Here is a 27,509-nt window from a genome sequence, read left to right on the forward strand (position 1 = left end):
GCTGAGGCGCAGGTATGGAGCCGATGGATGGGATGGCAGCTTGTACTTAGGAAGTGGGTTTTAGGGGCCTCCCCCACTATTCCAGAGGGCTGGTCCCTGAGGCTCGAGGGGAGCAGGTCACAAGGCCAGCCTTTCCCAGCACAGAAGTCCCTGGGACCCAGACACACATGTCCAGCAGGTGTTGTTTGGTTGACATCCCCAACTGGTGACCACCAGGGTACGGCCACTGTCGCAGCCCCAGCCTCCCCCCTCAATCTCACACCCAGACACACAGATTCACACACACGGTCACTCTTACGGCCATTCGACGGTCAGCAGCCATGGCTACAGTCGTCCCCAGCCCAGAGCCCACAGAAACAGGGCTTGTTTAAAACCATCCAGGCAGGACCTACTGCGAGGCTGGAGGGGACCAGCTCTCCCCTCCCCACCTGCTTTCCCCTTTCCCTCCCTGCCAGGCCGTGCCCCACGCACCTAGTTTTAGACAAGTCGGCTCCTTCCAGAAGGCTCCCCGTCACTTTCCTACCCAGCACAGTGGAACATGGTTCTGGGGGCCTCAAAGGTGGACCTACCCCCCATCACCCTGCTCCTTCGCTGGGGTAGCTGCCTGCAGGGGGCACAGTGGAGCGGGGGATTGGATGTGGGCTCCATCCATCTGTGGTGCACAAAGGCCTGTGTGCTGGCCTCAGGAGTTGAGCCTTTGCCCTCTGGACATGGTGTGGGTTGAGAGCCGAGTGACCTGTGATGAGGTCTGCCCTGTGTCAAGGTGCCTCGGCCTGGGATCGGGAGGCACAGGTTGGGCACTGGGCCTTGGGTCCTCGGGGCGGAGTCCAGGGTGCATGACTCCATCGGTGCCCCTAACGTCTTACCTGTTCCCAGAGGCCCTGGAGAGGGGAAGCCATGGCTGGAAGTCCCTGGCCTCCTTTCTGCCCTCCAGAGCCCCACGGCCCCTTTGGACTCGTGGTGTGCAGCAAGTGTGGGAGCAGGGAGAGGAACTTTCTCAGCGTGGCTCCGTGGGGGTAGGGGGAGCACTCGGTCTCCTCCATATCGTCGGACCACTTTCTTCCTCCGCCTCCAGCCTTTGGTCCTGACTCGGCCAGGCTGCGAATGGGACCTCTGGCTGTACTGTCCTTAATTTTCCGGTCAGCATTGGGAAAGGTGCTGGGAAACAGTGAATTGAGGCAGGCCCGGCCCCCAGATAGGGAGCAAGGGAGGCACGGGGCTCGAGCAGGGTCCTTTTCTGCTACAGTATCTGTTCTTTTAGTACCTGGCCCCCGAGGGTTGGCCTGGCCTGGATTTGGCTCCAATCTGAAGTGACCTTTGCTCTCGGGGCTCCCAGCTGAGATGAGGTGAATCGAGGTGCTCATTGTGGAAGGAGGTGGAAGCTAGGCTCCAGACTCCCCCGCGACCCTCAGTGGGGTGGGGGGAGCAATAGGCGGAAGGGGTGACGTGTGTCTGAGCTCCCCCTCTGTTCAGAGAACTTGGGAACTAATAGGGTGTTCGTGGTGAGGGGCAGAGCATCTGACGTAGGCCCGCAGTGCAGAGGTGAAGGCCATGCTGCCCTGCCCAGGCTCCGCTCTCCTGGGCTGTGGCTTTTCAGCGTCCTGTCCTTGGAGTTCTCCCTGCCACCCCCTCTCTCCTTGGTGCAGCCCAGGAGGAATGGGGCCTGGGAAGCTGGAGACTTGGGCCAAATCTGGCCCAGGTAGCTGTGTGGCCTTGGACAGGTCACTTTCCTGTTCTGTGCCTGTTTCCCCCGTTGGGTCCCAGCTCTGAGGAGAGCTCCTCATCCCAGCCTGGGCCCAGCACCCACCCCAGCACTTCAGGAAGGCCGTGGGTGTGAGCAGGGCCCTACACAGTGCTTGCCTCTGCCTCTGTGTGTTCGGTGAAGGGACCCTACACATCACCTGTAGGTGAGGAAGGGCTCCTTAGACTGGTCCCCAGAGAGGCCATCGCAGCTTTCTCAGCCCCTGTGTCCCTCCTTTGGCCGTCTCCTGGGCCTAGAGCTCAGTTCTGTGTTTCAAGAGCCACTTGTGATACTTGTGATGTCAGAGTGACCCAAAGTTGTGCACAGCAGAAACCCTGGCCCATGCTGGCCACCTTGCAGCCTCCCTGTCGGGTGGCCCCTGCCCTGACCTTTGCCCTCCCCTGGGTCTCTGCCTGCCTGCGTGTCTCTTTCTCTCCCCCAAATCACAAGGTGGACTGTGGGTAAGAGGAGATGGCGCCTCTGGAGGGAGGGAGTTCCCACCTGGGCAGGTGCAGCAGGTTCAGTGCACAGCCTCCCACCCAGGAAGGAAGGTGGGGGCTCAGGCTCCCTCCTGGGGTCTTCCCATGACCCTGCCTATGGGACTGAGAGCTCATCGACTTAACAGCTGCCCTCCAAAGAAGTCTGGGGCCCACAGCAGTGAGGAGCTACTGCCCTGGGTTTGCCAGGCGGCCAGTGGTGCCCGCGCCTTCCCACCCCAGCCAAGGCCCCTGCTCTCACCGTTTAAGCACTGGCTCACTGCCTTCCAGGGCAGCTGGACAGCCTCTGCCTCTCTCTCGTCCTTCTCTGAGGGACCACACAGAAGGAGTCTGTCTGGTGTGGGAGACCCCATCAGAGCAACGGGGAGATAGTGGCAGTTGCTTGTACGATGGACAGAGGGCATCCCCTCTGTCCTCTTTGGCATCGATGGTGGTGGCTGGAGGACTACGGCTCTGGTCACCCAGCCAGGCCTGGACAGGGCTGAGCAGGGATTAGAATCCAGCTGGTCCGACCGGGATGTGGGGAGCTTGTGTCCCTGTGGCACGCTTTTGCCCGGCCTGCCTCCCCACTCCCTGGACCCAGCTCCGATGTCACCAGCGCTGAGGCGTCTCCCCTCACCACGTTGCCCTGGCCTCCCTCCCTGGCAGTCCCCAGGGGTCGGCACCAGCTGCTTGACAATTGAGCCGCCGTGAGAAGCAGGGGCTTCTGGCCAGGGAGCGGGTCTGGAATCCTAGGGTCCTACCTGCCAGGCCTGCTCAGGCCCCCTGTCCTCACTGCCTGCCTCCCCAGGACTTCCTGACGGACCTGATGATGTCGGAGGTGGACCGCTGTGGGGAGAACGAGCACCTCATCTTCCGGGAGAACACGCTGGCCACCAAGGCCATCGAGGAGTACCTCAAGCTGGTGGGCCAGAAGTACCTGCAGGACGCGCTAGGTAGGCAGGGTGCGGGCTGGCAGGTGGGCAGGGTGGGCTGTGCCCACCAGGTCCTCACTGCCCCTTCCCTGCCCTCCCGGCCACAGGCGAGTTTATCAAAGCCCTGTATGAGTCAGACGAGAACTGCGAAGTGGACCCAAGCAAGTGCTCAGCCGCTGACCTCCCCGAGCACCAGAGCAACCTCAAGATGTGCTGCGAGCTGGCCTTCTGCAAGATCATCAACTCCTACTGGTCAGTGCTGCGCCAGGGCCTCCCCACCCCAGCGGCGGACCCGTCCTTCTCTGCCAGGGTGCCCACAGTGCCAGGGGCTGCGCTGGGCATGTGCGCTAGTGAGGGGCTCTCTTCCCTTGTGCCTGACTTACCAACGAGAGCTGGGGCTTAGTAATGAGAGGGTGAGGGACACGTCTGACCCTGCAGAGTCTTGCTGGGCTGTGAGACGGGTCCTTTTGCAGCTCTCAGATGTAAGGGAATGTTCCAGAACATAGGCAGGACACAGTGTGTACAGTGTGAAGAATTTGGACACGACGGCAGTCCACTGCACTTGTTTATTAGCGAGCGCCCTCTGTGTGCCCAGCGCTGCACAGAGCGTCAGACTGACAAGGCCCTGCCTGGGCAGCTGCCCGGGTTGGGTGGATGGCTTAGCCCTCGTGTGTCCGTAGCTCGATGCTCTCATCAAAGGCTAGTGAGTGGGCTCAGCGGGGGCTTGTGTGGTGCCTGGACAGCGGGCAGGCCTCCTGCCTGGACTGGAGAGGACAGAGAAGAAAGGACTGGGCTTCTAGTAGAAGCGAGCTCTGCAGGCTGAGGCCAGGCCCAGAGGAGCAGGGAGTGCGGCGCAGCCTGCTTGGACAGGGCCGCAGTCAGGGCCAGAGTCAGTCCCTGGGCCACTTCCTGCAAGGCTAACGTCCCAGGCGCCTGCCTGTTTTGGGGTTCGTGTGTCTGGTGGCCATTTGACCTAGTGCAGAGTACAGCCTCCTCACGGGGTGGCCTGCCTGGCTGTCCGGGGTCGGGACCTTGCTGCCAGCTCTAAGCAGTGGGGTGATTTTCGCACTGGAGGAGCTGCCCAGGGTTTCTCCTTGGCCACTGCTCCAGCTTAGGACCTGCATCCCACTCCCCACTAGATCGAGCCCTCTCCTGACCCCACAGCCTTACCCCCAGCTACACTGTACCCCTCTCTTCCATCACACGCCTTCCCTTGCTTGAAGGCCTTACACCTGGCTCCCGTCTGTGGCCTCTTTCGTGTCACCAGACGCAGTCAGCTCCCCGCTCCTGGGCTCCGTGTCCAGCTGTCATCCCATTGGAGTGGGATTGTGCCTGTGTCTGAATCCATTTCCTACACATGGGGGAGCACCCACCAGCTCAGGGCCTGGGCAAACAGGAGGGCCCCGGGAATGGTTTGCTGCCCCTTAAGGACAGGCAGCGACAGGCCTGCTAGGTGAGCGACAGCCTTGGGAAGGGAGCAGAGGGAATAGCTAGAGCCAGTGGGTTCGGTGCCCCACTGCCCAGGTCCCTCTGTCCCCGGGCTGCACAAGGTGCTCACCTGAGACCCCCTTGGCCCCTCGGGCTGGGTCACAAATGACCTCTGGCACCGGGGGTGGAGGAGTGACCAGAGGGACTTGAACTCTCTGGGAACACACTCTCCACCCTGCGGCCAGCCTGTGTTTGCACACTCTGCCCTGCTGCTCCCAGGGCGGGCCGGGTGTGGGACACAGGGAAACATATCTATGGACAATTTCTATTTCCTCTTTCTGGTGTTTGTCAGAGACCCAGAGGCACCACTCACCTCTCAGTTCTGGACAAGTCCATCAATAGATGTCCTCACTCAGTGCCTGCCCCTCCTGTCCTGTGCCAGGCACTTCAGTGGCCAGGGTAAAGGCTGCCTTCCCTCACTTCCTCTCTAGCCGTACCTTTGTGCTCCCACATTCCCTGCCGACAGCCTGCTAGGCTGGGTGCTGGGTTTGTTGTGCAGAAGCTTCACAAGTTCACCAAGGCTTCTCACAGCCTTGGAGTCTGAGCCGTAAAATGGCCCTGTGAGCTGGGCAGGGCAGGCCTTGTTCTCAGGAAGGGTGAGGAACCGGAAGGCCAGGGAGGACCAGGCACTTGGTGAGAGCACCAGAGCCAGGCATAGACTGGGTTCAGGGAGCACTGGATCCCGGCCTGCCCCCAGTGTGAGAGGCACATCTTTTAGGGTGAAAGATAGGAGAGCCACTTAGAGGTTGGCGTAGTGGGGCCTCATTGTGGCAGGTTAGGGATGCCCAGGGAGAGAGCCCCCCAGCTGAGGACTGGGGACCCTGCCCACATAAACCAGGGAAGTCCCTCTCTCCATTTCCCTCCCTGTCTGGAAAGTAGAGAGCTGTGTCTTCACCCTGTGGTTAGATTTTCCCACTTCTTGATCACTCTGAGCTCTGCTGAAAACCTCTACTTCCTATAATGTTACTCGAGTGAAGGGAGTAAGTCTCAAAAGCCAGTGATGGGAACCAAGGAGCAGTGGTCTGTTGGGTTGTGTTTTCCTCACCTAGACCCAGATGCCTGCTGTTTGGGGAGAAAGGCTGAGCCCTGGGGGAGCTGGGAAGGGCCCGGACCATGAGCTGGCCCTTGCCGTTGGTTCCGGTTAGGACAGAGACCTGGCTCCTCCATGCTTGTGTTCTGTCCCACTGGGCCGCCTTGTGGGGAGCCCGCTGCCCGGACTGGAGCTTGGGCTGTGTGCTCCGTCAGCTTGCTGAGCACTCACTGTGCCCTCTCGGCTCCCCCAGCAGCCCTGCCCTGGGTGATGCATGATGCATGGCAGGGTAATGGGCTCAGAGAGCTCAGGCAGCGGGCTGAGCTCACACAGCCGTCGGGGTTGGAACTCAGACCCAGAACCAGGTTCCTGCTCAGTGCCATCCTGTCCTGGGCCACTGCCTGACCACTGGGTCCATGCTTGTCTGTCCCTATACAGCGTCTTCCCGCGGGAGCTGAAGGAAGTGTTTGCCTCATGGCGCCAGGAGTGCAGCAGCCGCGGCCGGCCGGACATCAGCGAGCGGCTCATCAGTGCCTCCCTGTTTCTGCGCTTCCTGTGCCCAGCCATCATGTCGCCCTCACTCTTCCACCTGCTGCAGGAGTACCCCGATGACCGCACAGCCCGCACCCTCACCCTCATCGCCAAGGTTACCCAGAACCTGGCCAACTTCGCCAAGTGAGTGCCGCGTCCCCCGGGAGCAGAGTGGGGGCGGGGCTGGAGCCCATGGGGGCAGGGGGCAGGCCATGGGTGTTAGTCCCAGAGCTGGAGCCCATGGGGGCAGAGGGCAGGCCGTGGGTGTTTCTGCCCCAGAGCTGGACCCCCAGGGGCAGGGGACAGGCCGTGGGTGTTACTGCCCCAGAGCTGGACCCCCAGGGGCAGGGGACAGGCCGTGGGTGTTTCTGCCCCAGAGCTGGACCCCCAGGGGCAGGGGAGAGGCCGTGGGTGTTTCTGCCCCAGAGCTGGACCCCCAGGGGCAGGGTACAGGCCGTGGGTGTTTCTGCCCCAGAGCTGGACCCCCAGGGGCAGGGGACAGGCCGTGGGTGTTACTGCCCCAGAGCAGGACCCCCAGGGGCAGGGGACAGGCCGTGGGTGTTTCTGCCCCAGAGCTGGACCCCTAGGGGCAGGGGACAGGCCGTGGGTGTTTCTGCCCCAGAGCTGGACCCCCAGGGGCAGGGGACAGGCCGTGGGTGTTTCTGCCCCAGAGCTGGACCCCTAGGGGCAGGGGACAGGCCGTGGGTGTTTCTGCCCCAGAGCTGGACCCCCAGGGGCAGGGGACAGGCCGTGGGTGTTTCTGCCCCAGAGCTGGGGGGCAGGGGGCTCTGCTTGAGTGCCTGTCATCCTCAGTCCTCCCTCTCCCCCTTTTTCAAAATAAAATCTCTTCCCCACCCCATCTTCCCCCTACTGAAAGTACATGCCATTTTGGTGTGTTTCCTTAATTTTCAAAGGTGAGAAAACAAGATATTTTTTCTTCTGCTTTTTTGAATTAACATTTTGTCATCAGGATTCTCCCATGTACTTAACATTCACGAGCCTCGTTTTGAAATGAATGACTAATATGCCTTCAAAGGAAAAGGGCCCGTTTCCTTAGTCAGTCCCCTGTGGTTGGGCATTTGAGCTGATTCAGACTATCCTTGCTTCATGCTCTCGAGGATGTCCTCGCTTGTCAAGCACTTTGGTGTTTTTGACTGTACCTTAGAGTGAGGGGGTGGAAACGGAAGGGCTAGGTCATCTAGTCGCTCATTCACAAAGTATAGGCGGAGCCCAGTTCCACGCCACCTCTGTAGGGCCCTGAATCACACCTGGTCCAGCCCTCAGGAGCCGGCACTGCGGCAGGGGAAGGTGGGGTGATGCAGAGTAAGCAGCAGGGCGATGCTAGAGGTGTGCACGGTCTCAGGGGTGCCCTCCGCTTGGGAGAGGAGACAGGGAGGCTTCCCAGAACACATGCTCCCAGCTGCGTGTCAAGGCAAGGCGTTCACCCGCTCATGGAAGGGCAGCAGGAGCAGAGGTGGGGGGCAGCCTGGGGAGGGCCAGGTGCTAGAGGGACAAGGAGCCATGGCATTCTCGAATCGTCAAGCACCAGGCCGGGAGAAGTGGGAGACAAGACAGCAGGGACTTCAAGGTTAGGCAGGGCAGTGGGGGCCACGGGCGGGCTGTAAGCAAGGGACAGCGTGGTCCTCATCTGTGCTGGGTCCTGAAGAGCTCAGCCTGACGGCAGTGGGGTGAGGGCTTGAAGGGGGGGGACTGGCTGCTGAGAGACTGGAGGGAAGCACAGCTGTGGTTTCGGCTACAAGAAAAGTGGTAGAAGTGACGGGGGTTGACAATGCAGGAGGCAGTGGCTGCAAGCTGAAGGGTGATGAAAAGCTAAGGTCCGCAGGCCTTGTCGGTTGTGGGGAGGGAGGGCGAGATGATGCGCCAGGCTTCTGGCTCTGGTGGACGGTGGAGTCTCCCCTTCAGAGAGGGAGCCCAGAGGACGGCATGGGTTTGTCGTGCTGATGATGACGTCAGACTTGGCCACAGTGGGCCGAGGTGGATGGGAGCTGAGGAGGTGGGGGTGTCTCAGAGAAGGGGGCCTCCCGGGTGGGGCCTGGCTTTCCGGGACCTACCTCGAACCCAGGACAATTGTCTGCTCTTTCCAGGTTTGGCAGCAAGGAAGAGTACATGTCTTTCATGAACCAGTTCCTGGAGCACGAGTGGACCAACATGCAACGCTTCCTCCTGGAGATTTCCAACCCCGAGACCATCTCCAACACAGCCGGCTTCGAGGGCTACATCGACCTGGGCCGTGAGCTCTCCAGCCTGCACTCGCTGCTCTGGGAGGCTGTCAGCCAGCTCGAACAGGTACTTGTCCCCCCTGGGGCAGAGGGCGGGCAAAGGTTCTCCCGAGTGGGGCAGATCAGCAGCCCTGCCTCAGTGCCGGAGCCCAGGGTTCCAACCCACGCCCCGTCAGCACACAGTGGGACCTCGGCCCTGTTTCCTGGTGGCCACATTCACTCTCCAGTACCTGCCGGGGGAGCCCACTCTGCATACTGGGGTTTCGGCTCTGCCTCTGTGCGCTCGGTGTTGAGTGGGTGGATTCCACATAGGAAGCTGTGTTCCCTTCCTGTGGGAACTGTGACCAGATTTAGCTGTTTCTCCAAAAATGGCCTTGACTGGGTTTCAAGGCCCCTGATAAGAAAAAGATAGATTGAGACGGCTGTACCTCCACGTGGCAGGCAGGAAGTTACAAACCTTGGCAGAAATTGTCCTTGACCATCAATTGAGGTGGGTATGTCCCACACCCCTCTGGCATTGCTGCGGTCACCTGGGTTGTGCCCTGTTGGGCCTGCGGGGCCACTGCCTCCCACCCCCACCCCCCACCAGCAGCCCCAGTCCACACGGTGAACAGGTTCTTTGCAGCAAGGCTGGGCCTGCCACAGTCTCCTTCCAGGATATCTTGCTTTCCGGGGCTCCAAGAGACCGCCTTACAAAAGTAGTTCCTGCTGAAGCAGGGCTGGAAGGCCTCCCCACTTCTGTCCGATTTCCTGGAGGTGACCACTCAGGCACTCTGGTGTGCAGGCTTCTAGATACATCTGTGTGTGTGTAAGTACAGACACAAGCACAAGAGTCCTCTTCCCTTTTTGTTTGTGTTAAAGTGAGAACTTACGTGCACTGCAATGTGCGTTTCTCACTCTGTTGTGGACGTCTTTTCACGGCAGCGCATACTGCCATCCCTGTGACCTTCTGATGGCCGCACACTGTCTCGTCATATGACTGCAATTTATTCCACCGGCCCCCTGTTGCTGGACACTTGGGTCAGTCCAGCTTTTCACCACAGACAGCTGCTATTGTAGTCATTTCTGCCCATTTGTGTCCACTGCCCTTTGGCTACAAGAGACACAGGAGGGGAAATAGAAATCAGGGCAAGGCCCTCTTCCTCCTCCGCTGCCCACACCAGTCACTCCAGCTGCCACCACTGACGGAGCCCCTGTGCCGGCCACCGTCCTCCATATCTGCACAGCGGTCAGCAGCCCTCACAGCTGACCGTGTTGCAGCAAGGACTTGAAATTGAACTTTTTGCCTCTCAAGTCTCTGCTCTATTGGGTGCATGATTTTTCCCATTTTCTTTTTGCACGAAGTGGAAGCCATGGCATAAGCAGGTGAAGGCGGAGGTCCCTTCCCTGAGCTCAGCCCACCAGCCCGGAATCCTTAGCACCATCAGCCTAAACCATGACAGTGAAGTTGAAATGGGCCCAGGTGCCACCCTCCGCCTGGCCATCCATTTGTTAATTGTCTGACAGGCATGTGCTGGTGCCTGCTCCATGCCTGGACCAGCTCCACTGGGGCTCAGCTGTCGAAGTGGGTCAGCCCCCATCCCTCCCTGTGGAGTAGGGGACATGGGAGGGGCTGGCCCTCCCAGAAGCCTTTTGGGTAGGGAGGTGTGGGTGTGGGAAATTCTGGATTCCACGTGGGCTTTCCTTTCTGGGGAGGCACCAGGGTAAGACGAACTGGGGCAAAGGCTTAGACCAGGTCAGCACTTCTCCATGTGCGGCTCTCAAACCCTGTCCCAGAAATGTCTGGGGAGCTGGTAAATATGTAATTTGCAGATTCCTGGAAATATGTAAATATGTAATTTGCAGCTCCACCCCCTACCCCCCTAGACTTGCTGGATCTGACAGGTGGGGGGCAGGGAGGGTCTGCTTTTCTGCCTGGCTCCTCGAAGATTTTGAACCACAATGGCCGCAGCATGCTTAGCTCCCCAGGTGGCCCCAGCAGGTCTCACCTTCCTCTTGCTGTGTCTTTGCAGAGCATCGTATCAAAACTGGGCCCCCTGCCTCGGATCCTAAGGGACGTCCATACTGCACTAAGCACCCCAGGCAGTGGGCAGCTCGCAGGGACCAACGACCTGGCCTCCACGCCTGGCTCTGGCAGCAGCAGCATCTCGGCCGGGCTGCAGAAGATGGTGATTGAGAATGATCTCTCTGGGTAAGGCCTGCCAGGTGTGCTGGACCTTGTGGGGTGCACATGCAGACAAGGCACAGACCACCTGCAGTCTCAGCTGGGGAGGAAGATGCCTGCACAGTGTTTACAAAACAAGCAGGGTGAGACTCAAAATGTGTTGTGCAGGCCCTAAGCAGTGAAATTCCATTTGGGGAAACAATCGGAAAGCTGCCTAGAGGAGGTGGCACTGTGGTTTTGAGATTTTTAGGAAACATTTTCATTGGTGGACAAGGCATTCTGGGTAGAGGGACTAGCCTGAAGCCCTGGAGAAAGACAGCATATTCAACTGAAGAACAATTACTGGTCCCAGATACCTGCAGATCATGACCCAGGTGTGTGGTAAAATACCTGGTCTGGTATTTTCTGGGCCTGAATCAGAATCTCCAGAAGTGGTGTGTAGGGCTATGTGTTTTTAGCAGGAGTTTGGGTGACTACAAGGCTTTGAGGCTGGGAGCCCCAGAAAACGAGAGAGTTGAGGCCCAGCCCTCACTCTGAGCCCTTAGCCCCGGGTTAGTGCCCTGTGAATAAAACACACGCAGTGGTGAGGGAGGCAAATGTTCTCGAACGCTGATGTCAAAATGAGCATATTCCTTTTGAAAAAGTAGGTATTTATACTGAATCATTCATGCCCCATTCGTACACTCCGCTCCCAACTAGGGACCATCTTGAACCAGCTGGTTGAGGATGAGGCTGGGGCAGCAGAGTTGGGTGTCGGGTCTCATCCAGAGGTGGCAGCAGTGACAGGCTTTTACGCAGGCAAGGGTGTGGAGATCAGGAATCTAGGGAATGTGGTGCACAAGACTGGAGGCCCAGGAAGAAGCCAGGTGCCACTTCCAGTCCCTCATACAACCTACCAAGTGAGGTAAATCTGAGTTCAGGTGGGGATACACCTTGGTTGAGAGACGTGGGTTTTGAGGAGACCTGACCGGGTATGTGGCTGCTCTGGGTTTCTCTTGGCTCCTCCTGCTGCCCAGCCCACAAGTGCTGTGACCCCCAGTGGCCACAGCCGGCCCTGCCTGTCTCATCGTTTGGGGCTTGGTGCTTCCTCTCTCCATCCCAGGCCAAGCCAACTCTAACTCCCCATCCCAAGCCCGTGTCAAACCCCCAAGTTCTTGTTGCCTGCAGCCCACTCAGAGCCCTTTTCACCCCCATATCCTCCCCTCCGAAGTCCAGCTGGCCCCACCACATTGTCCCTTGTCCCTAGGAGCTGGCTTCTGGGGAGGGGCAAGGGAGAGGCTGGAAGACCCAGGGACAGCACAGCCTGCCACTGCGGTACAGACCTCCCTGCCTGAGTCATGCCTTGAGGATCCTCCTCTGAAGCCTTGTTTTTGGCAGTAACGCCAGCCCCCGCCTGCCAGTCAGTCAAGGGGGAGGCAGCAGGAAGCCAGGCAGGGGAGGCTCCACCAGGCCCCCACTTCGTTTATCAGTCTGATCAGGAGCAAGAGGGAAGAGGCAGAGGGAGCCCCTGTGGCTTTGACGTCGGAGTTCTCCATGCAGGACCCTTGGAGAGCAGAGAGCCACTGCGTTGTGGGTTTGGGTTAGCTAAGGGGAATTTTCCAGAACACTCCAGACCTCAGCACCCAGCACCCCAAGATGCAGCTGAGCAGGGAGAGGGCCTTCCAAGCAGCCTGGCCTGGTACTAGCAATACTGGTCCCTAGCGTAGAGGTTCTGTGCAGGAGCAGCCATCTCAGCCACTCAGTCTCCCTGGTGGCTTCTGCCAGGGTCAGCTGCCCAGGCTGTGGTTTGGTTTTGCAGCTGGACCACTGGTCCCAGGACTCTCCCCCGTCTCGCTGCCCTTGAACCTCTCCTCCTCGCTCCCCCTTCCCAGGCCTGGCGGATTGGCGGGGGCTCTCGGTTTGGACCCGCCTGGGCCACATTCACAGTTCTTCTTTTCCCCCTTCTTTCCCTGTGTGTGCTTGTCTCCCTGCAGTCTGATAGATTTCACCCGGTTACCGTCTCCAACCCCCGAAAACAAGGACTTGTTTTTTGTCACAAGGTCCTCCGGGGTCCAGCCCTCACCTGCCCGCAGCTCAAGTTACTCGGAAGCCAACGAACCTGATCTTCAGATGGCCAACGGTGGCAAGAGCCTGTCCATGGTGGACCTCCAAGACGCTCGCACGCTGGACGGGGAGGCGGGTTCCCCGGCGGGGCCCGACGCCCTCTCTGCCGACGGGCAGGCACCTGCAACTCAGCTGGTGGCTGGGTGGCCAGCCCGGGCAGCCCCAGTGAACCTGGCAGGGCTGGCCACAGTGCGGCGGGCAGGCCAGACGCCAACCACACCGGGCACCTCTGAGGGCGCACCAGGCCGGCCCCAGTTGTTGGCACCACTCTCCTTCCAGAACCCTGTGTACCAGATGGCGGCTGGCCTGCCTCTGTCGCCCCGCGGCCTTGGCGACTCGGGCTCTGAGGGCCACAGCTCCCTGAGCTCCCACAGCAACAGCGAGGAGTTGGCAGCTGCTGCCAAGCTGGGAAGTTTCAGCAGTGCCGCCGAGGAGCTCGGGCGACGGCCGGGGGAGCTGGCGCGGAGGCAGATGTCACTGACTGAAAAGGGCGGGCAGCCCACGGTGCCACGGCAGAACAGTGCCGGCCCCCAGCGGAGGATCGACCAGCCGCCGCCCCCACCCCCGCCCCCGCCTCCTGCCCCCCGTGGCCGGACACCGCCCACCCTGCTGAGCACCCTGCAGTACCCGCGGCCCTCGAGCGGAACCCTGGCGTCGGCCTCCCCTGACTGGGCTGGCCCCGGAGCCCGGCTACGGCAGCAGTCGTCCTCCTCCAAGGGCGACAGCCCCGAGCTGAAGCCTCGCGCGGTGCACAAGCAGGTCAGTGCTGCCGGCGGGCGGCGGGCGGGGCGGAGGGCCAGGCAGGTTGTCATACCCATGTCATGCTGCTCCTCGGTCATTTCATCTCCACCCGCACCCAGCCACCATCCCATGCTGAATGCTGCCACATTCGGCCCCATCCCAGCAGCCTGCCACACATTCCACCAACCCTCCCCCAACCCCACTGGCCCCGGCCTCACTGGCCCCTGCCTGAATCCTGTGAACCAGGGACACTGCCGCCTGAGAGTCCCTCGGCCAGATCCCCGAGAGACAGCTGGGTCAGTGAGAAGGAGGGAGGGTCAGTCCATCTCCATTTCCAAGCCTGTTAAAGCCCTACTCAGGGTAGTGAGTCGAGCTGCCCCCAAAGGTCCCATACCTGCCCTGAGCTGGCCTCCAGAGCTCAGCTACAGGGTACTTGGGTGTTTCCTGTCACCCGGGGGTTGCACGTAGTATGTGGAACTGACGTGCTCTGGGTAGAGCACCTGGTCTGCCGAGGCCAGCTCACCCGTTCTCACCTGGGCAGCCGAGAGCAGCTCAGGCAGCCACCCGGACACTTGACTCTGACTCAGGCTGCTGTCTGGGAGTTGCTGCCTTCAGTAGGTGCCCGGTCAGCTAAAGGTCCCCTCCCTTCCTGCTATGCCTCTGAGCCACTTGTCCCCATGGCTCACTCAGTGCCATGCCCACCCCTTCCCTCCCCCTGCCTCCCTCCAGCCCCTCACAGCTGTGTTTCATTGTAGGGCCCTTCACCCGTGAGCCCCAATGCCCTGGACCGCACGGCCGCTTGGCTCTTGACTATGAACGCGCAGTTAGAAGACGAGGGCCTGGGCCCAGACCCCCCCCACAGGGATAGGCTAAGGAGTAAGGAGGAGCTCAGCCAAGCAGAAAAGGTAAAGCTGGACCCTGGCATTTGGGGACAGGGCGGGGTGGCCTCCCTTGGCTGCTGGCAGGATTCTCTCCTCTCGAGCCCTGAATGGGGCAGTGCTGCTCAGTTCTGCAAATGGCCGGTCCTCTCTCAACCCCTGGTTTCACCTGAGGACAATGGTCAGTGGAATCTGGAGGACAAGCAGCAAGAGGAATTAGCTTAGAGCCGAGGTTTCCCATACGGGCTGCACATGAGACTCAGCTGGGACTTGTACTGAATCCGGACTCCTGGGAGTTGGTCATCGGACCTCTGGGAGGCTCCGTCCCCAAGTGACTGGGCAGCTGAGCTTCAGAGAATCTGGGACCTGAGGGTCGGGGGTGCCAAAGACGTACACGGAGTCCCGTGAGGGAGCCTCCTGTGTGAGGAGGTGGAGGCTTGGGTCCCTGAGACAGCTGGGAGAGCACCCCCAGCGCAGGGCTGGTACCTGCCCGAGGCTTGGCTCTTTCCCAGTCTCCATCTCTACTAGGGCCTGGGAGAGAAAGAGCCAGTGTGAGGGCTGGAGTCAGGTTGCTACTGAGATGTTTTCTTTCTGCCATGGGAAATAACTGGTTCTAAAATATCCAAGTCCTCCCCCACCACACACGTCCAGCATTTGGTGGACAGTGGAGGCTTCTGTCCTCTAAAATTCTCCCAGCTGGGGCAGCTGCCTCAGCTCTGTGGCTGGTTTTCGTCTCCTGAAGACCAAAGCCCAGGTCGACACAGGAGCAGCACAAGACCCCCACACAGCAGCCACGTCCCCACTCATCTCTGGTGCCCTCGCCCCTCTTGGCCAAGGAAAGCCTGTAGCAGCCTCTCAGGCAAGGGCATGGAGCTAAGGGTGGCCGTTCTCCCTCCCTGGCCTGAGGCGAGGTCCATGTCCATGCTGCATTCCGCCCCCTCCGCCATCCCCTGGGTCCACCGCATCCACCTGCTTTCACCATAATAATGTGAAGGGGACCAGGGGACATGGGGCACAGTGCTCTAAGAGCCAGAGTTTGGCTGGGGAGCAAGGAGGGCCAGCCTCACCCCAGGCTCCCTGCATGAACCTGGGGCCAGGCTCTACCTTTCCGAGACTCCAGTTCCCATTTGTGAGCTGCCAGGATTGCCTGAACAATTGTAAGGGTCAGGCTGCAGCTGGAGTGTCCTCTTTCTCGTTGTCCCTTGGCTGAATGAGCTGCTGCTTCTCTCACCCTCTTTGCTACTAACCCTCACAGGCAAACCTAAGAGGCTTTGGTTCCCTGAACTCCCTGGAGACCTGGTCCTGCCTCTTTCTGGCCCTTCCCACACCCCTCTGGCCAGCTGAGCAGAAGACCCAGGATGGGGCCAGGCCCATTTCTCCCAGAGCCGGGCGCCCCTCTGGGTCCAGCTTTGCTTCAGGGTTTACATTGGGGTAGGGCTGCGCCTTGCTGGCTTTGTTGTCTCCTGACCTTGGAGGACAGTCCTTTGCCATTGAGTGAGCTGGGCTCCCGTCACCCAGGATTCAAGGAGAGGCTCTTGCCTCTCCCAGTCCTGCGTTCTCACGGTACCCTGGCCAAAGCCCTTGATTCCGGTGCTATCCCTGCCTTGCCCTCCGTCCAGCCCACACAGCCTCCCAGCTCGCTGCTTCTCTTGCTGCTGTACACATCCTTCTCCTCCCCAAAGGCTGAGTGTGCTGGGCTAAATCAGGTCCAGAAAGCCGGGACCACTTTGCCCTTGACCTCTCTCTCTCCCCCACTTCCCTGGCTTTAGGGTCAGGTAGAGGCTGGGAGGCTGTGATCTTACCTGACCTGTCAGTCATTCTACTCTTTGTATGATTGGGTCGCCTCCCCTTCTGGGCCTCAGTTTCCCCTCTTGTCGAGCCCCCACAGGGCATTGTCGGATCTCCTTAACGTTTTCCAGGGTATTCTAACATTCATTACACTAAGCTGAAGACCCTACTTGAATCCATACTTCTGAGATCTGGGTTTGAGTCTTCAACCCCTCCTGGTTGTAAGGGCGGGCGGCGGGGAGCTTGGTATGGAGAGAGCCCGGCTGGTGGGAGGCTTGGCATCTCCTCGCCGTGTGATGGTGACAGCCTGAGGCGTTCCGAGCCGGGCTCCCTCCCACCCTCTGCTCCTGCTCGGGCTCATGAGGCTGTGCTCTCTGTCCTGGGTGCTGTGCCCGTGGCACGCTGCCCTCCTGGCAGGACCTGGCAGTGCTGCAGGACAAGTTACGAATCTCCAACAAAAAGCTGGAGGAGTACGAGACCCTGTTCAAGTGCCAGGAGGAGACGACGCAGAAGCTGGTGCTGGAGTACCAGGCGCGGCTGGAAGAGGGTGAGGAGCGGCTGCGCCGGCAGCAGGAGGACAAGGATATCCAGATGAAGGGCATCATCAGCAGGTGAGGGCGTCTGTCCCTGCTCTGGCCCCAGGCCTGGCCCCACGTGCACAGAGGGGACAGACCTGCCCGCTACCCTTCCGGAGGCTCCTGGTCATGGGAGGGGCTGATCAGCTGCAGGATGAACTGAGTGGGAGATGGGAGGGAAGAGAATGACCGCAGCAGTGGGACAGCGTGGCACCGGCCTGGAGGTGAGAGGTAGCCTGGAGCGTGGGGAGCCCCACGTGGTACTGTGTGTGTTGGTGGCAGAACGCAACACTGGGCCTGGCAGAAGTGAGGTCAGCGAGGCCAGCTCCCGAGGGCCTGTGGGCCCTGCAGGGGTCACAGCGTCTTGGTAAGTGCTCTTAGGGGAGTTTAGAAGCTGGATTGGGACACCGAGAAAGACAGTGAGGTCCCAGTGCAGGACATGAGAAGTCGGACCGGATGTCACTTACATTCAGTGGGTTAAGGTGGGAGGTGAGAGAAGAAGGAGGCAGAATAACCCCTAGACTCTGCCAGGAGCATCTGGCTGTGTCATGGTGCCAGTTACTGAGCTGGGGGACTTCGGAAGAAGAGCAGTTTGGGTGAGGAGGGCGAGGGATGACAATGCCAGCTTTGGACGTGTCGACTTTTAAGGTGCCTACGGCTAATGCAGGAAGATTTCCAGGAAGACTGTCGGTTTTAAAGCTGGCTCTCATCTTTATTGATGGCGTAGATCAGATTCTGTGTTGATTCCCTTTTTCTCTCTCCCTGCTCGTGGGTAGGGTGGATACATCCTCCTCCGCAGTCAAGGTGTAGCTTCTGGGCCAACCCACAGAGACCCATGCCTGGAGTTTACTTCCTTATGACAGTAATAATATGGTACAAGAGGGACAGTGTGGATTTGTAGCTTGTTTGTGAACATTGTACGAGAGCCTGTCATCTGGATGGGTTCCACCGGTGTGCAGTAGGCGGGACATCCCCACCTGGCCGCACGCTTTGTCCACTACAAAAACCCTTCCCGAATTCCTCCTGTTTGGATCACCTGTTTTTCTGCTCCTAATTATTGATTGTTTCACTTACCTGTGGGCTTGTCCATTGGAAAATGGTTAGCAAGAGCAGAGGCCTTATAACCGGGGTGACTAGCAACCTGCTGCTCACTTGACCGCCAGCTCTGCGCTTGGCTGACTTCATGTGTGTGGTTCCAAGAATGGAACCACTTTTCAGCTTGACGCCCTGCTGTGCATTGTGTCTGTTCTCTGAGAGGTCCCAGCCCTCCTGAAGTCAGTGGTTTACTTAACACGCTTGTCTGTACTCACCAATCCTGGTATATTTCCTTCCTAAAGTAAATGTCGATTATCAGGTCAATTTGGTTGATAGTGTCCAAGTTTTCTACATCTTCACTGGTTTTTTCTACTTGTTTACTGTTGTTCTGTCACTTGCTGAGAAAAGGATATTGAAGTTTCTATTCATAATTATGGATTTGTCTTTCTCCTTTTGTTTCTGTTGGTTTTTGCTTTATGTACACTGAAACACGATTCTTAGATGCATACACGTTTGGAATTGTTATGTACTGTTGATGAACTGACGTCTTTAACGTCATGAAATCAACTTCTTTAGCCCTCATAATTTTCCTTGCTCTGAAATCTTTGTTTGATGTGAATACAGCTATTCTTTTAGTTAGTGTTAGCCTGGTATGTCCTTTTCCATCCTTATAATTTTAACCCATGTACATGTCTCTATCAAGTGAGTTTCTTTTACAAACATCTTATTGTTCTTAAGTTGTATCTGACAGTTTCTGCCTTTTAATTGGAATGTTTAGACCACTTACATTTAATGTAATTGTCAATATAATTATGTTTAAACCTAGTGTCTTGCTACTTGTTTTTTATTTCTACTATCTGTTTGGTTCCCCTTCTTCCTGCCCTCTTTTGTATTGAGTGTTTGTGATGATTCCATTTTATCTCCTTTATCCACTTACTATTTCTTTTTTGGCACTTCCAGCAGAGGTTGGAAACTTTCTGTAACGGGGCAGATAGTAAATATTTTAAGCTTTGCAGGCCAGATGGTGTCTTGCAATTATTCAACTCTGCCATTATAGCAGAATTATTTGTGTGGTGTGGCTATTTATAAGAACAGGCAGTGAGCCCAATTTGGCTTTCACTTTGGCTATAATAGTAGGCCCTCTGTCATTATGTTAATGTACTGGTTTTCTCTGGAATTTTTTTAAGATTTATTTCTTTATCATTGATTGTCAACACTTTGATTATGATGTGCCTTGGAGTGGTTTTAGTCGTGTTTCTTGAGTGTGTTGAACTCTTGGATCTGTGGGGATATAGTCATGCCTCCCCAGACTGTTTTCTGGGATTCCCATTGCACATACGTTAGGCTATTTTATATATGTATTGTTCCACATACTGTTGATGCTCTGTTGTTTCCTTTTTCCTGTGATTTAGATAATTTCTATTACCATGTCTTCGAGTTCACCAATCATTTCTTCTTCAGTGTCTAATCTATTCTTTACAGTATTTTTTCATTTCCAATATTGTATTTTCACCACTAGACTTTCACTTTGGTTTAAATCTCATCATGCTCATGCTTTCCTCTATTTTCTTGAACATATGGAACATATTTACAATAGTTATTTTAATGTCCTTGTCTACTAATTCTATCATCTGTGACTATTTTTATTGATTAATTTTCTTTCTGGTTATGGGTTATATTTTTCTACTTTTCTGCATGCTTGGTGATTTTTGGTTGTATGCCAGATATTATAAATTTTACATAGGTGCTAGATGTCTTGTGTTCCTTTAAATATTTTAGATTTTGTTCTGGAACACAACAAGGTTACTTGTTATTAGTTTCTTTTGAGGCTTGTGTTTAAACTTCATTGGGTGGGTCCCGGACAGCCTTTAAACTAGGCCAAATCTGGCTTCACTGTTCAGGCAGTTTCCTTCTGGGGATTCTACCTGAGGCCCCCTGTGTTAGTACCTCTTTCCACCGTGCTTGGAAGGAACTTGAACGTTCCTAAGGTGGTTTTGTGAACTCCTTTCCAATGGTTCTTGCCCCTATTTTCTCATAGGCATGCAGACCAATCCTCAGCCAGAGACCCTTCAGGAGACAGGTGGAGTTCTCTTTGCATCTTCCTCCTCTCTGGCGCGACCCCACGAATCCTAGCTGTCTCACCTCCCGGCCCTCCCTGGGTCTCCTTGACTCTGGGAAGTCCCTTCCCTCCTTGTGTTTGGCATGGACACTCCAGGCAGTGAGCACCTCGTGTATTCCCTTCTCATACTACACTGCCTGTTCAGTGTCTGGCAGCCTTTGTTTCATATATTTTGTCCAGTTTTCTAGTTTGTTTGTTTGTTTTTTTTAATGGCAGGAGGGTAAGTCCAGTTGCTATTATCTCACCACAGCTGGAAGCAGGAGTCCCTCCCTCCAGTGTAATTCCCCTTCTGATAATACCATCTACTGCCCCTCTTCCCCCATTCTCCCCTCCCAGGTCCTCACAGGCTTTGCTCCGTGTCTACCTTTTTGTGACAAGGAACGCCCACCCTTGGTGTGGCCCCGCACGCACCCCTTTCTCCTGATTAGGCTCCCAATGCCCGACCCCCTGACTCCTCACGACAGCCCTGTGAGGTACCTGCCCCAGCACCGCTGGCCTCCTGTGCGTGTACAGTGCTCTAGGCCAAGTGCTTGCCAGGGGTCGGGAGACTACTCTGCTGGGCGAGAGAACTTGGGAAGGTAGGGACAGAAGTGAGGCCATGGGAGCTGATGAGCTCATCTGAGAAGCACGTGTAGAGTGAGAACAGGTGAGGCAGAGCCCTGTGGAGCCCTGACATCCTAGGGGCAGGCGGGACAAGGTGTCTGCAAGCAATGGCCAGGCAAACCCAGAGAGCATGGGGTCCAAAAGCTAAAGGAAGGGAGTTGGAAGATGGGAGTGATCAAGAGTGATTGACAGGTATATGAGACCAGCAGAATGAGGTAAGGAAGGGTCTCGGGGAAGAGGCAGCTGGTGACAGAGCCCCACTTGCCTTAGCCCTGAGCTTCTGCAGACAGCATTCCTCCTGTCGTCTCTGCTCAGTGCCTACCTGCAGACCTTGTGTACCCTTCAGATGTCCGTTCAGTGTGTGCACCCTTCCACCCCACCCTCTGGGACAGTTAGCTCCATCCTGCTCTCTGTCCCCATGGCCCCCAAGCTTCCCGTGCAGGTGGTAGCTACCGTCTGCCAGTCTGTGTCCCTGCTGTCTTGTGAGCTCCTTAAGGCGAAGGACTACCACGAGTGCCTGGCGCAGCTTCAGTGAATACAGTGGGAGAGAAAGCTCTAGAGCTTTCCAGAGCCTTTGTCTTCCCACCCATACCACTGGCCCCATGACTTAATACCACCTGCCTGGCTCTGGGGGACAGGAAGGATCCAACACCCACTCCCACCCACCTTGGCTCCTGGAAGAATATCAGAAAACGGGCAGCCTGAGGGGCTTCTGGGGATTTCAGAACAGAATCAGGCAGGCGAAGTATAAGGGAGGAGTAGGTCTAGCCCCTGTCAGTGGCTGGGGTCCACCTGGAGGGCCTCTGGCCCAGGCAAGTGTGGGGGTTCTGTGGCCTAAGGAGGGGCCTGCCTAGTTTGTCTCCTCTGTGCAGGAACCATGGCCTGGGTCCGCAGACCCCACACCTACCTCATCATCTCCCTCAAGTGCCAGCCTTACTGTCCTTGTCTCTGGTCGCAGGTTGATGTCTGTGGAGGAGGAGCTGAAGAAGGACCACGCAGAGATGCAAGCAGCTGTAGACTCCAAACAGAAGATCATTGATGCCCAGGTGGGGGGGCTCTGGCCCTGTGGTCAGCCACAGGTGGCAAAGGACGTGGGATAAGGACCGGGTGACTTTGGCTTCTCCACATCCCCAGTCATACCCCCTGCAAAGGTGCAAAGGAATAGGAGACTAGGATCTCTGCTCTGAGAAGTCAGACTTGAGGGTCTTGGTGCACCACAAACTCTCTAGGACAGGCTGTGAAAGGGGTGAGGCAACTCCTCCCCTACTGGGGCAACTTGGTGGGTTTGCCTTTCACCAGGGGTGCTGACCAAAGATCAGGAGCTATTGGGAGGGAAATGGGGAAGGCTGGGGGTGACACAGGCTGGGCAGAGGGAGCAGGGGAGCGACTCTTGTTCAGAGCTATGGCTTCTCAACTGCATTGAGAGGGGAGACGTGTTAGAGACTCTGGCCTCCAGTCTCCTTCCCCCAAGGCTGCGCCCTTTTCCTCTCACTCACCTAGGAATAGGCCCAGGCCTTGCTCAAACTGTCAACTACACACACTGACCAGGACCTGTGACCTCTGTGTCACACGCAAACACACATGAACAGGGCCCTTGCCCTCGGGGCCCTGGGTGGCTGATAGATGACACCACGAGAGCTGCTCTGTGTGGATGAGAAGCAGGTGATGCAGTGGAGACGTGAGGGAGGCGGTCGTGGCCCAGCTGGCGAGGCCACCCCCTTCCCCGCTCGCCCAGTGCTGCCCAGCCTCGGTGGCCACACGGGGAGCTTTCCCGGCCATCCCTGCATCTCCTCCCGGCCACCTTCCTCCCTCCCCAGCACTTCCGCCCCAGGGAGATCCGTTTCCCATCCGGTGGCCCCAGCTCACGCCGTCTTTGTCCACAGGAGAAGCGCATTGCCTCCCTGGACGCCGCCAACGCCCGCCTCATGAGCGCCCTGACGCAGCTCAAAGAGAGGTACAGCATGCAGACCCGTAACGGCCTCTCCCCCACCAACCCCACCAAATTGCAGATTACTGAGAACGGCGAGTTCAGAAACAGCAGCAATTGTTAACCTGCCCGAGGCGAGGGAGGACTGGTGGCCCGGGGCAGGGCCTCCGCCTGGGGAGGAGCACCCCACAGTTGCAGCCCCAGCGCGGGGGGCAAGAGGCTGAGGCTTATCTCCCCGTGCCCTCCGCCCGCGGTCCAGGAGGCGGCCACAGAGGGAGCAGAGACCGACGCGGCGGGAGCCCGCCCCCCTCTCTTCCGGCCCAAGAAGCGTGTTGGGTGCAGGCCGAAGAGACTGCACGTGGGGAGTGGGACAGCCTGGTGGGAGCAGGGGGCCAGCCAAAACACGTCTCTGTTGGTTATTGAATTTGGTGTGTGTCACCTTTCCTTCTTTATCTGGCCAAGTGCATGTACCCCCCACGCTCCCCAGGGAGGGAGCTGCCCGGAGAGGTGTGGGATGAATGAGCTAGGGGCCCAGGTTCCCTGGCAGCCAGGCCCCTGCCCTGTGGGACCTGCCCCCTCAGTTCCAGGAGCTGACAGGTCGGTCAGCAGGCGGGGAGAGGGTGGGGAGGACGGAGCTGCCAGAGTTCCGTGCCCCTGCCTGGCTGGGTACCTGCCACCGCATGCAGCCTGTCGGGGACCCTTCCCGCTGTGAGGAACCGAAGATTGACCCCATACCTGTTCTCACACTCCTGCTTTCCCCTTCCTCCCTTGTTCTGCCAAAAAGATCCAGGGAGGCTCACGGCTCTGTCTTCTGGGCCCTCACGCCTCCCTTACTTGCCACCCAGGCCCAGCCTGCTGCTCTGGGGCCCCCAAAGCCAAAGACCTGGGCAGAGTCGGCCCAGACGGCACTCTGCGTGCTGCATGCCCTTCTGTGACCCTGCAGGGAGTGGCCGCTGTTGCTCACCCTGAGACAAAGGCTGATCTTCCTGATTGATGGTTAAAAAATTCTAATGCCCGCGGGCCCTGAGAAGGTGGATAACTGTGATTTTTTTTCCTTTCACAGTATGCATTAGAAACAAAAGCCCGCTTGCTCGCTTGCTGGAACACAGGGGCCTTTTAAATTGAGCGTGCGCACTGCATGGGAAATAGCGGCCCTGGAGGATGTTAGACTTGCTCCCTCTCCAAGACAGCAGCGGCCTGCACCAGGCCCCGTGTGTGCGGCCGGCCTCCTCCTCACCCTTCCCGGGCCCCCAGCCAAGGACCCAGGCGCTGCAGACAGGCAAGGGGCACACCCCACAGCTGGGGCCGGTTTTCCTCAGCTCTAGGCTGTTCTGTAGCTTTTCAGCCCTCCCCGCCCCCGCTTGTGGGACCTAGGTGGGCAGGAGCCTGGGTCTCTCTGTGCCTCCCTGTTCCCAGCTCCAGCCCTGGGTACAAGAGCTGGGACATTTGCCCCGCAGCAGAGTCAGGGCCTATCCAGAGCCAACCCTCTGCTCAGCCTCAGGAAGCAGAGGAGACCCTTGGAAAGAGCGCCGAGCCCTTCCTGCCCCCGGGGCTGGAGACGTGCTGCCCCGGTGCCACAGAGCCCACCAGCAGGGGTGTGCAGGAGGCCCAGACCACACCGCACCCTGTCCTGGGCCCGTGCTTGGGGATGGGCTCTTAGATGAAACCTGCAGTTCATTTAGGCCAGAGACATGCTGGTGGGGCGAGGGCGGCCCCCGAGGGTCACAGACCTCAGGAAGGAAAGCCGTGGGGGCTGCGGCCCTACTCCCCCTCGTGGTCTCACAGTCAGGGCCTGGCCCCCGGGAGGCCTCTGTCAGTCTCGTCCCCCCACTGCCCAGTGAGCCCTCCCCTCCTCCCCAGCCCACTCCTCTCCCGCCGATGCCTCGTACAGCAACCGTGGACTGAGCACGTCCTAGCAATACAGGGGGAGGTTCCCAGGGCCCGACAGCAGGGCGCAGGGGGCCAGTGGCGGTCAGAGCTGGCAGCCCTTGGCTGGATTGTGAGCTCTCAGGCCGAGAACCTTATTTACCTAGTGCAAAAACTGTAAAAGTGTACAGACTCTTCACAGATTTTTATCTGAATTGCAAGTCTGACAATTTTTGTAAATGTTCTTGGTGTTTGACTGTAATGTAACTATTTCACCTAATGGTTGTACATAGTCCTTTAGTCCTGGTGCTGCCGAGGGCTGCCTGGGACCGCTGCTCTCCGATGGTTTGTATTTTATTTTTTAATCTAGAGAACAGTATTGGGCAGGAAGAAGAGGTTTGGGATTTGGGTGTTGGGGTTTTGGCCCTGCCCATGGCATTTATTTGTTTGCTTTGCAGAAGTGCTGTCTGTGTGGGGGTGATGGGCACACATGCCCTGGCTGGGCCGGCAAAGGGGGCTCCTGCCCGGGCCACACAGAACCTGTGTCTTGGTGTTGGATGCTGCCAGCAGGCAGGGCCTGGAGGGCGGGGGAGTGAGAGAAGGCAGTCCCTGCCCGGGGAGGACCAAGGTCCCAGCCCAGACTGCTGGAGCAAGCTCTGCCCTCCTTTGCCAACACAGAGGCCTGACTCTTGTGCTTCACTTTTATGTTTAGGGTGAAGGAAACTGCCAAACTTCCTATAAGTGAAGACTTTTTCCAACTGCCCAGTAAGGGGGTGGGGAACCGAGGCCAGAGCTCCACACCCCCCCACCTCCACCCTTCAGAGCGTCTGCCTGGGGTGCACTGCTCTCTCTCCCACCCCGTCCGTCTGCGGAAGGCAGACTGTCCAGGGAAACAGCCCCTTTTCTACACACTCGGCTCCAGAGCCGTCGCAGCCCCCACACCACTTCCCTGCTCCCCCTTTTGTAAGTATGTGAAAAGAACAAAACTGCAAATGTTGGAGTCTTGGCTGGACTCTCCCTCCAGCTGTGACTTTTAACTGTGTAATAATGTACAGAGAAAGTTGGTGTTCTAAGACTGTGGCTGTGCAATTTCTGTACATTTGCAATTAGAAATATTAAAGATTTATTTAGCTATTTTAAGCCTGACTCGCCTCTCCATTCAGCTGTGTCTCAGGAGGTTGTCTGGGGATGACTCAGTCGTGGCTGATATTTGATATTGTCCTTTACCAAGAGCCCAGGACTTGGTTCTCCCTGGTGGCAGGGGTGGACAGGGAAGACCCCTAAAGCTGGTGGTTGCGGTGGTCTAGGCCCAGTGATCTGGTGTTACCCTCTCCACCAGGGAGTAGAGCAGATCAGCTCCAAGACCCTCCGCCTGGCCGTGACCACCTCACAAGTAAGGTCCTTGGTGGTCCCACAGCCCCACATTGTCCCGCAGCAGACACCAGCTCCCGGCAGGCTCTGCTTCAGAAGCTGTCCCATCTGCTGAAGTCTGCCACCAGGAGGGGAGAGGCCCGCGGATGGGGTGGGGAGGTGAGGAATAGGTCGGCCCAGGGTCAACCAGCAGGTTAAGCTTCTGATGCCTGAAAGGCCCCAACTCGTGGTGCTTTCCCAAGCTTATCCACCTGCAAGGCAGAGCTCAGGGCCTTTGCTGGGAAGAAACCAGCCCGCAAGCCTGTTGGGCTTTGCACTTTGCACGGGGAGCCCTGCAGCCCTGGGTCCTACTCAGCAGGTCCCAGGTACTACACAGTAAGCCCTAGGGGTCAACACATTAGGAGACTGGCTCAGAGGTTCAAGTGTGGGCCCCAGCCCTAGCTGGACCCCTCAGCAACACCACGGACGTGGGAGCTGAGGTTTTATGGAGGGCAGGCATGTAGCTGGTTAGATCGTCAGATGTACACCTGGTCTGTCATGTGCACAGGCATCTGGCTCCTGCCAGGGACTTGGGGCCCAGGTGTCCACCATTCTCAGAAGCCCCAGGGCTGCCCCTGGGCTTGTTCTTGAAGCCAGTGGGAGGGCTGGTTTGGGGGCGGGGTGGAAAGGCACAACAACACCCACAGATTGCTGTGCAACCTCGCCACCCTGCTTCTGCTCCAGACTGACCCCTCCCCCATCCCCAGGGCCCCTTGTCTGAGCCCTGGGGTAGTTCCAAACCCTTGTGGTTCTGTGGGGGAGAAAGTGGGGCTTCATCCTGCTCCCCAAACCCATGTTTTTCAATGCTCAGCCATTAGGACATGTTAATGCCCTGGACTGCCATCTCTGCTCCCTGACTGCGCCCTCCACCCCACCTCCCACTGTCAGCCTGGGTGACCTCAGCCACCTGCGCAGCACCCTGGCCTCCTGGGCTCTCAACCTCTAGTCTGCTGTGAGGACCCCTCCCTCTGTCACACCTTCCCCATCATCTACCACAATAACACTGTGGTGCGTCCTCAGACAGGCTCCTTTCCTCCCAGGCTCATGTTTTTGCTGCTTCCCCACCAAGCTTAGCCCTGTGTCTCCATCCTCGGCCCCTCTCCTGGCTGAATATGCTATGACCACATCAGCCCTGGGTCCCTGCTCTCTGGGAGCTAAACACTACAAGACAACAATAAAAAACTAGTTCCCACTGTGCCCCTGTGGGCTCCTGCCTCCCCCATTCTATGCCACATCCCAGAGGTCAAGACGAGCTTGGACCTCTTCTCAGACCTCCCAGCCACACACTCCCTGCTCCAAGAGCCATTCTCCTGGTGTCACGCCAGGGTGTCATGCAGAGTCTCTGGTCCAGCTCCCCACATAAGAACGCAGGATATGGTGAGGCCTAAAAGGAACACCCAGGGAGCCATAGATAGGGGAGTCACACCACTGCAGTCTCGCTGGCGTCTGGGTTAGAGACACAGGAAGCAGGAGCCACACGATCTACACACAACCTGCCGTCCGCTTTCTGCCAACCAACCTCACTTGCTAGCTGCAATCGCCGTATTAACAGCAATCCGCTCTTGCTAACTCAGCCACCATCTTCTTGCCAGCCCCCATTTGCTGCTAGTGTAGCCGCAGGTATATTAGTGGCCAATGGCTCACTGGTTACAGCTGACGGCCAACTAGCCACAGCTGATGGCCATCCAATCACAGTTGATGGCCATTTACTACCTGAGCCAGCACCTTTCCACGTGAGGCCGAGAGCCTGGAAACTGCACTCCTGGCTCTGTCCCGACACCTGGCCTCTGGGGGAAGATGCCTGCACTGACTTCTGACCCTCCCCTGGCTCCCCCAGTCCTCATCCCTGCAGGCGCAGG

General features: G+C 57.9%; 1 protein-coding gene across 10 annotated transcripts in view; it reads left to right on the plus strand.

Moving 5' to 3' along the window:
* DAB2IP (DAB2 interacting protein) overlaps positions 1 to 25,375 on the plus strand; it is a 184,754-nt gene extending 159,379 nt beyond the window's left edge. For 7 of the 10 annotated variants that reach the window (XM_033122302.1, XM_033122300.1, XM_033122305.1 and 4 more), the window contains 10 exons: positions 3,029 to 3,173; positions 3,260 to 3,404; positions 6,109 to 6,345; positions 8,307 to 8,508; positions 10,454 to 10,632; positions 12,579 to 13,467; positions 14,205 to 14,354; positions 16,533 to 16,726; positions 21,406 to 21,493; positions 22,331 to 22,871. In XM_033122302.1, coding sequence (XP_032978193.1) covers positions 3,029 to 3,173; positions 3,260 to 3,404; positions 6,109 to 6,345; positions 8,307 to 8,508; positions 10,454 to 10,632; positions 12,579 to 13,467; positions 14,205 to 14,354; positions 16,533 to 16,726; positions 21,406 to 21,493; positions 22,331 to 22,498 — 2,397 coding nt within the window. In that variant the 3' untranslated portion in view covers positions 22,499 to 22,871. Of the gene's footprint in view, positions 1 to 3,028; positions 3,174 to 3,259; positions 3,405 to 6,108; positions 6,346 to 8,306; positions 8,509 to 10,453; positions 10,633 to 12,578; positions 13,468 to 14,204; positions 14,355 to 16,532; positions 16,727 to 21,405; positions 21,494 to 22,330 lie in introns of all 10 variants that reach the window. The other 3 variants (XM_033122303.1, XM_033122301.1, XM_033122304.1) reach the window with 3 other exon arrangements.
* The last annotated feature ends 2,134 nt before the right edge of the window (positions 25,376 to 27,509 follow it).

This window comes from Rhinolophus ferrumequinum, chromosome 12, assembly GCF_004115265.2.
Source record: "Rhinolophus ferrumequinum isolate MPI-CBG mRhiFer1 chromosome 12, mRhiFer1_v1.p, whole genome shotgun sequence".
NCBI classification, from domain to species: domain Eukaryota; kingdom Metazoa; phylum Chordata; class Mammalia; order Chiroptera; family Rhinolophidae; genus Rhinolophus; species Rhinolophus ferrumequinum.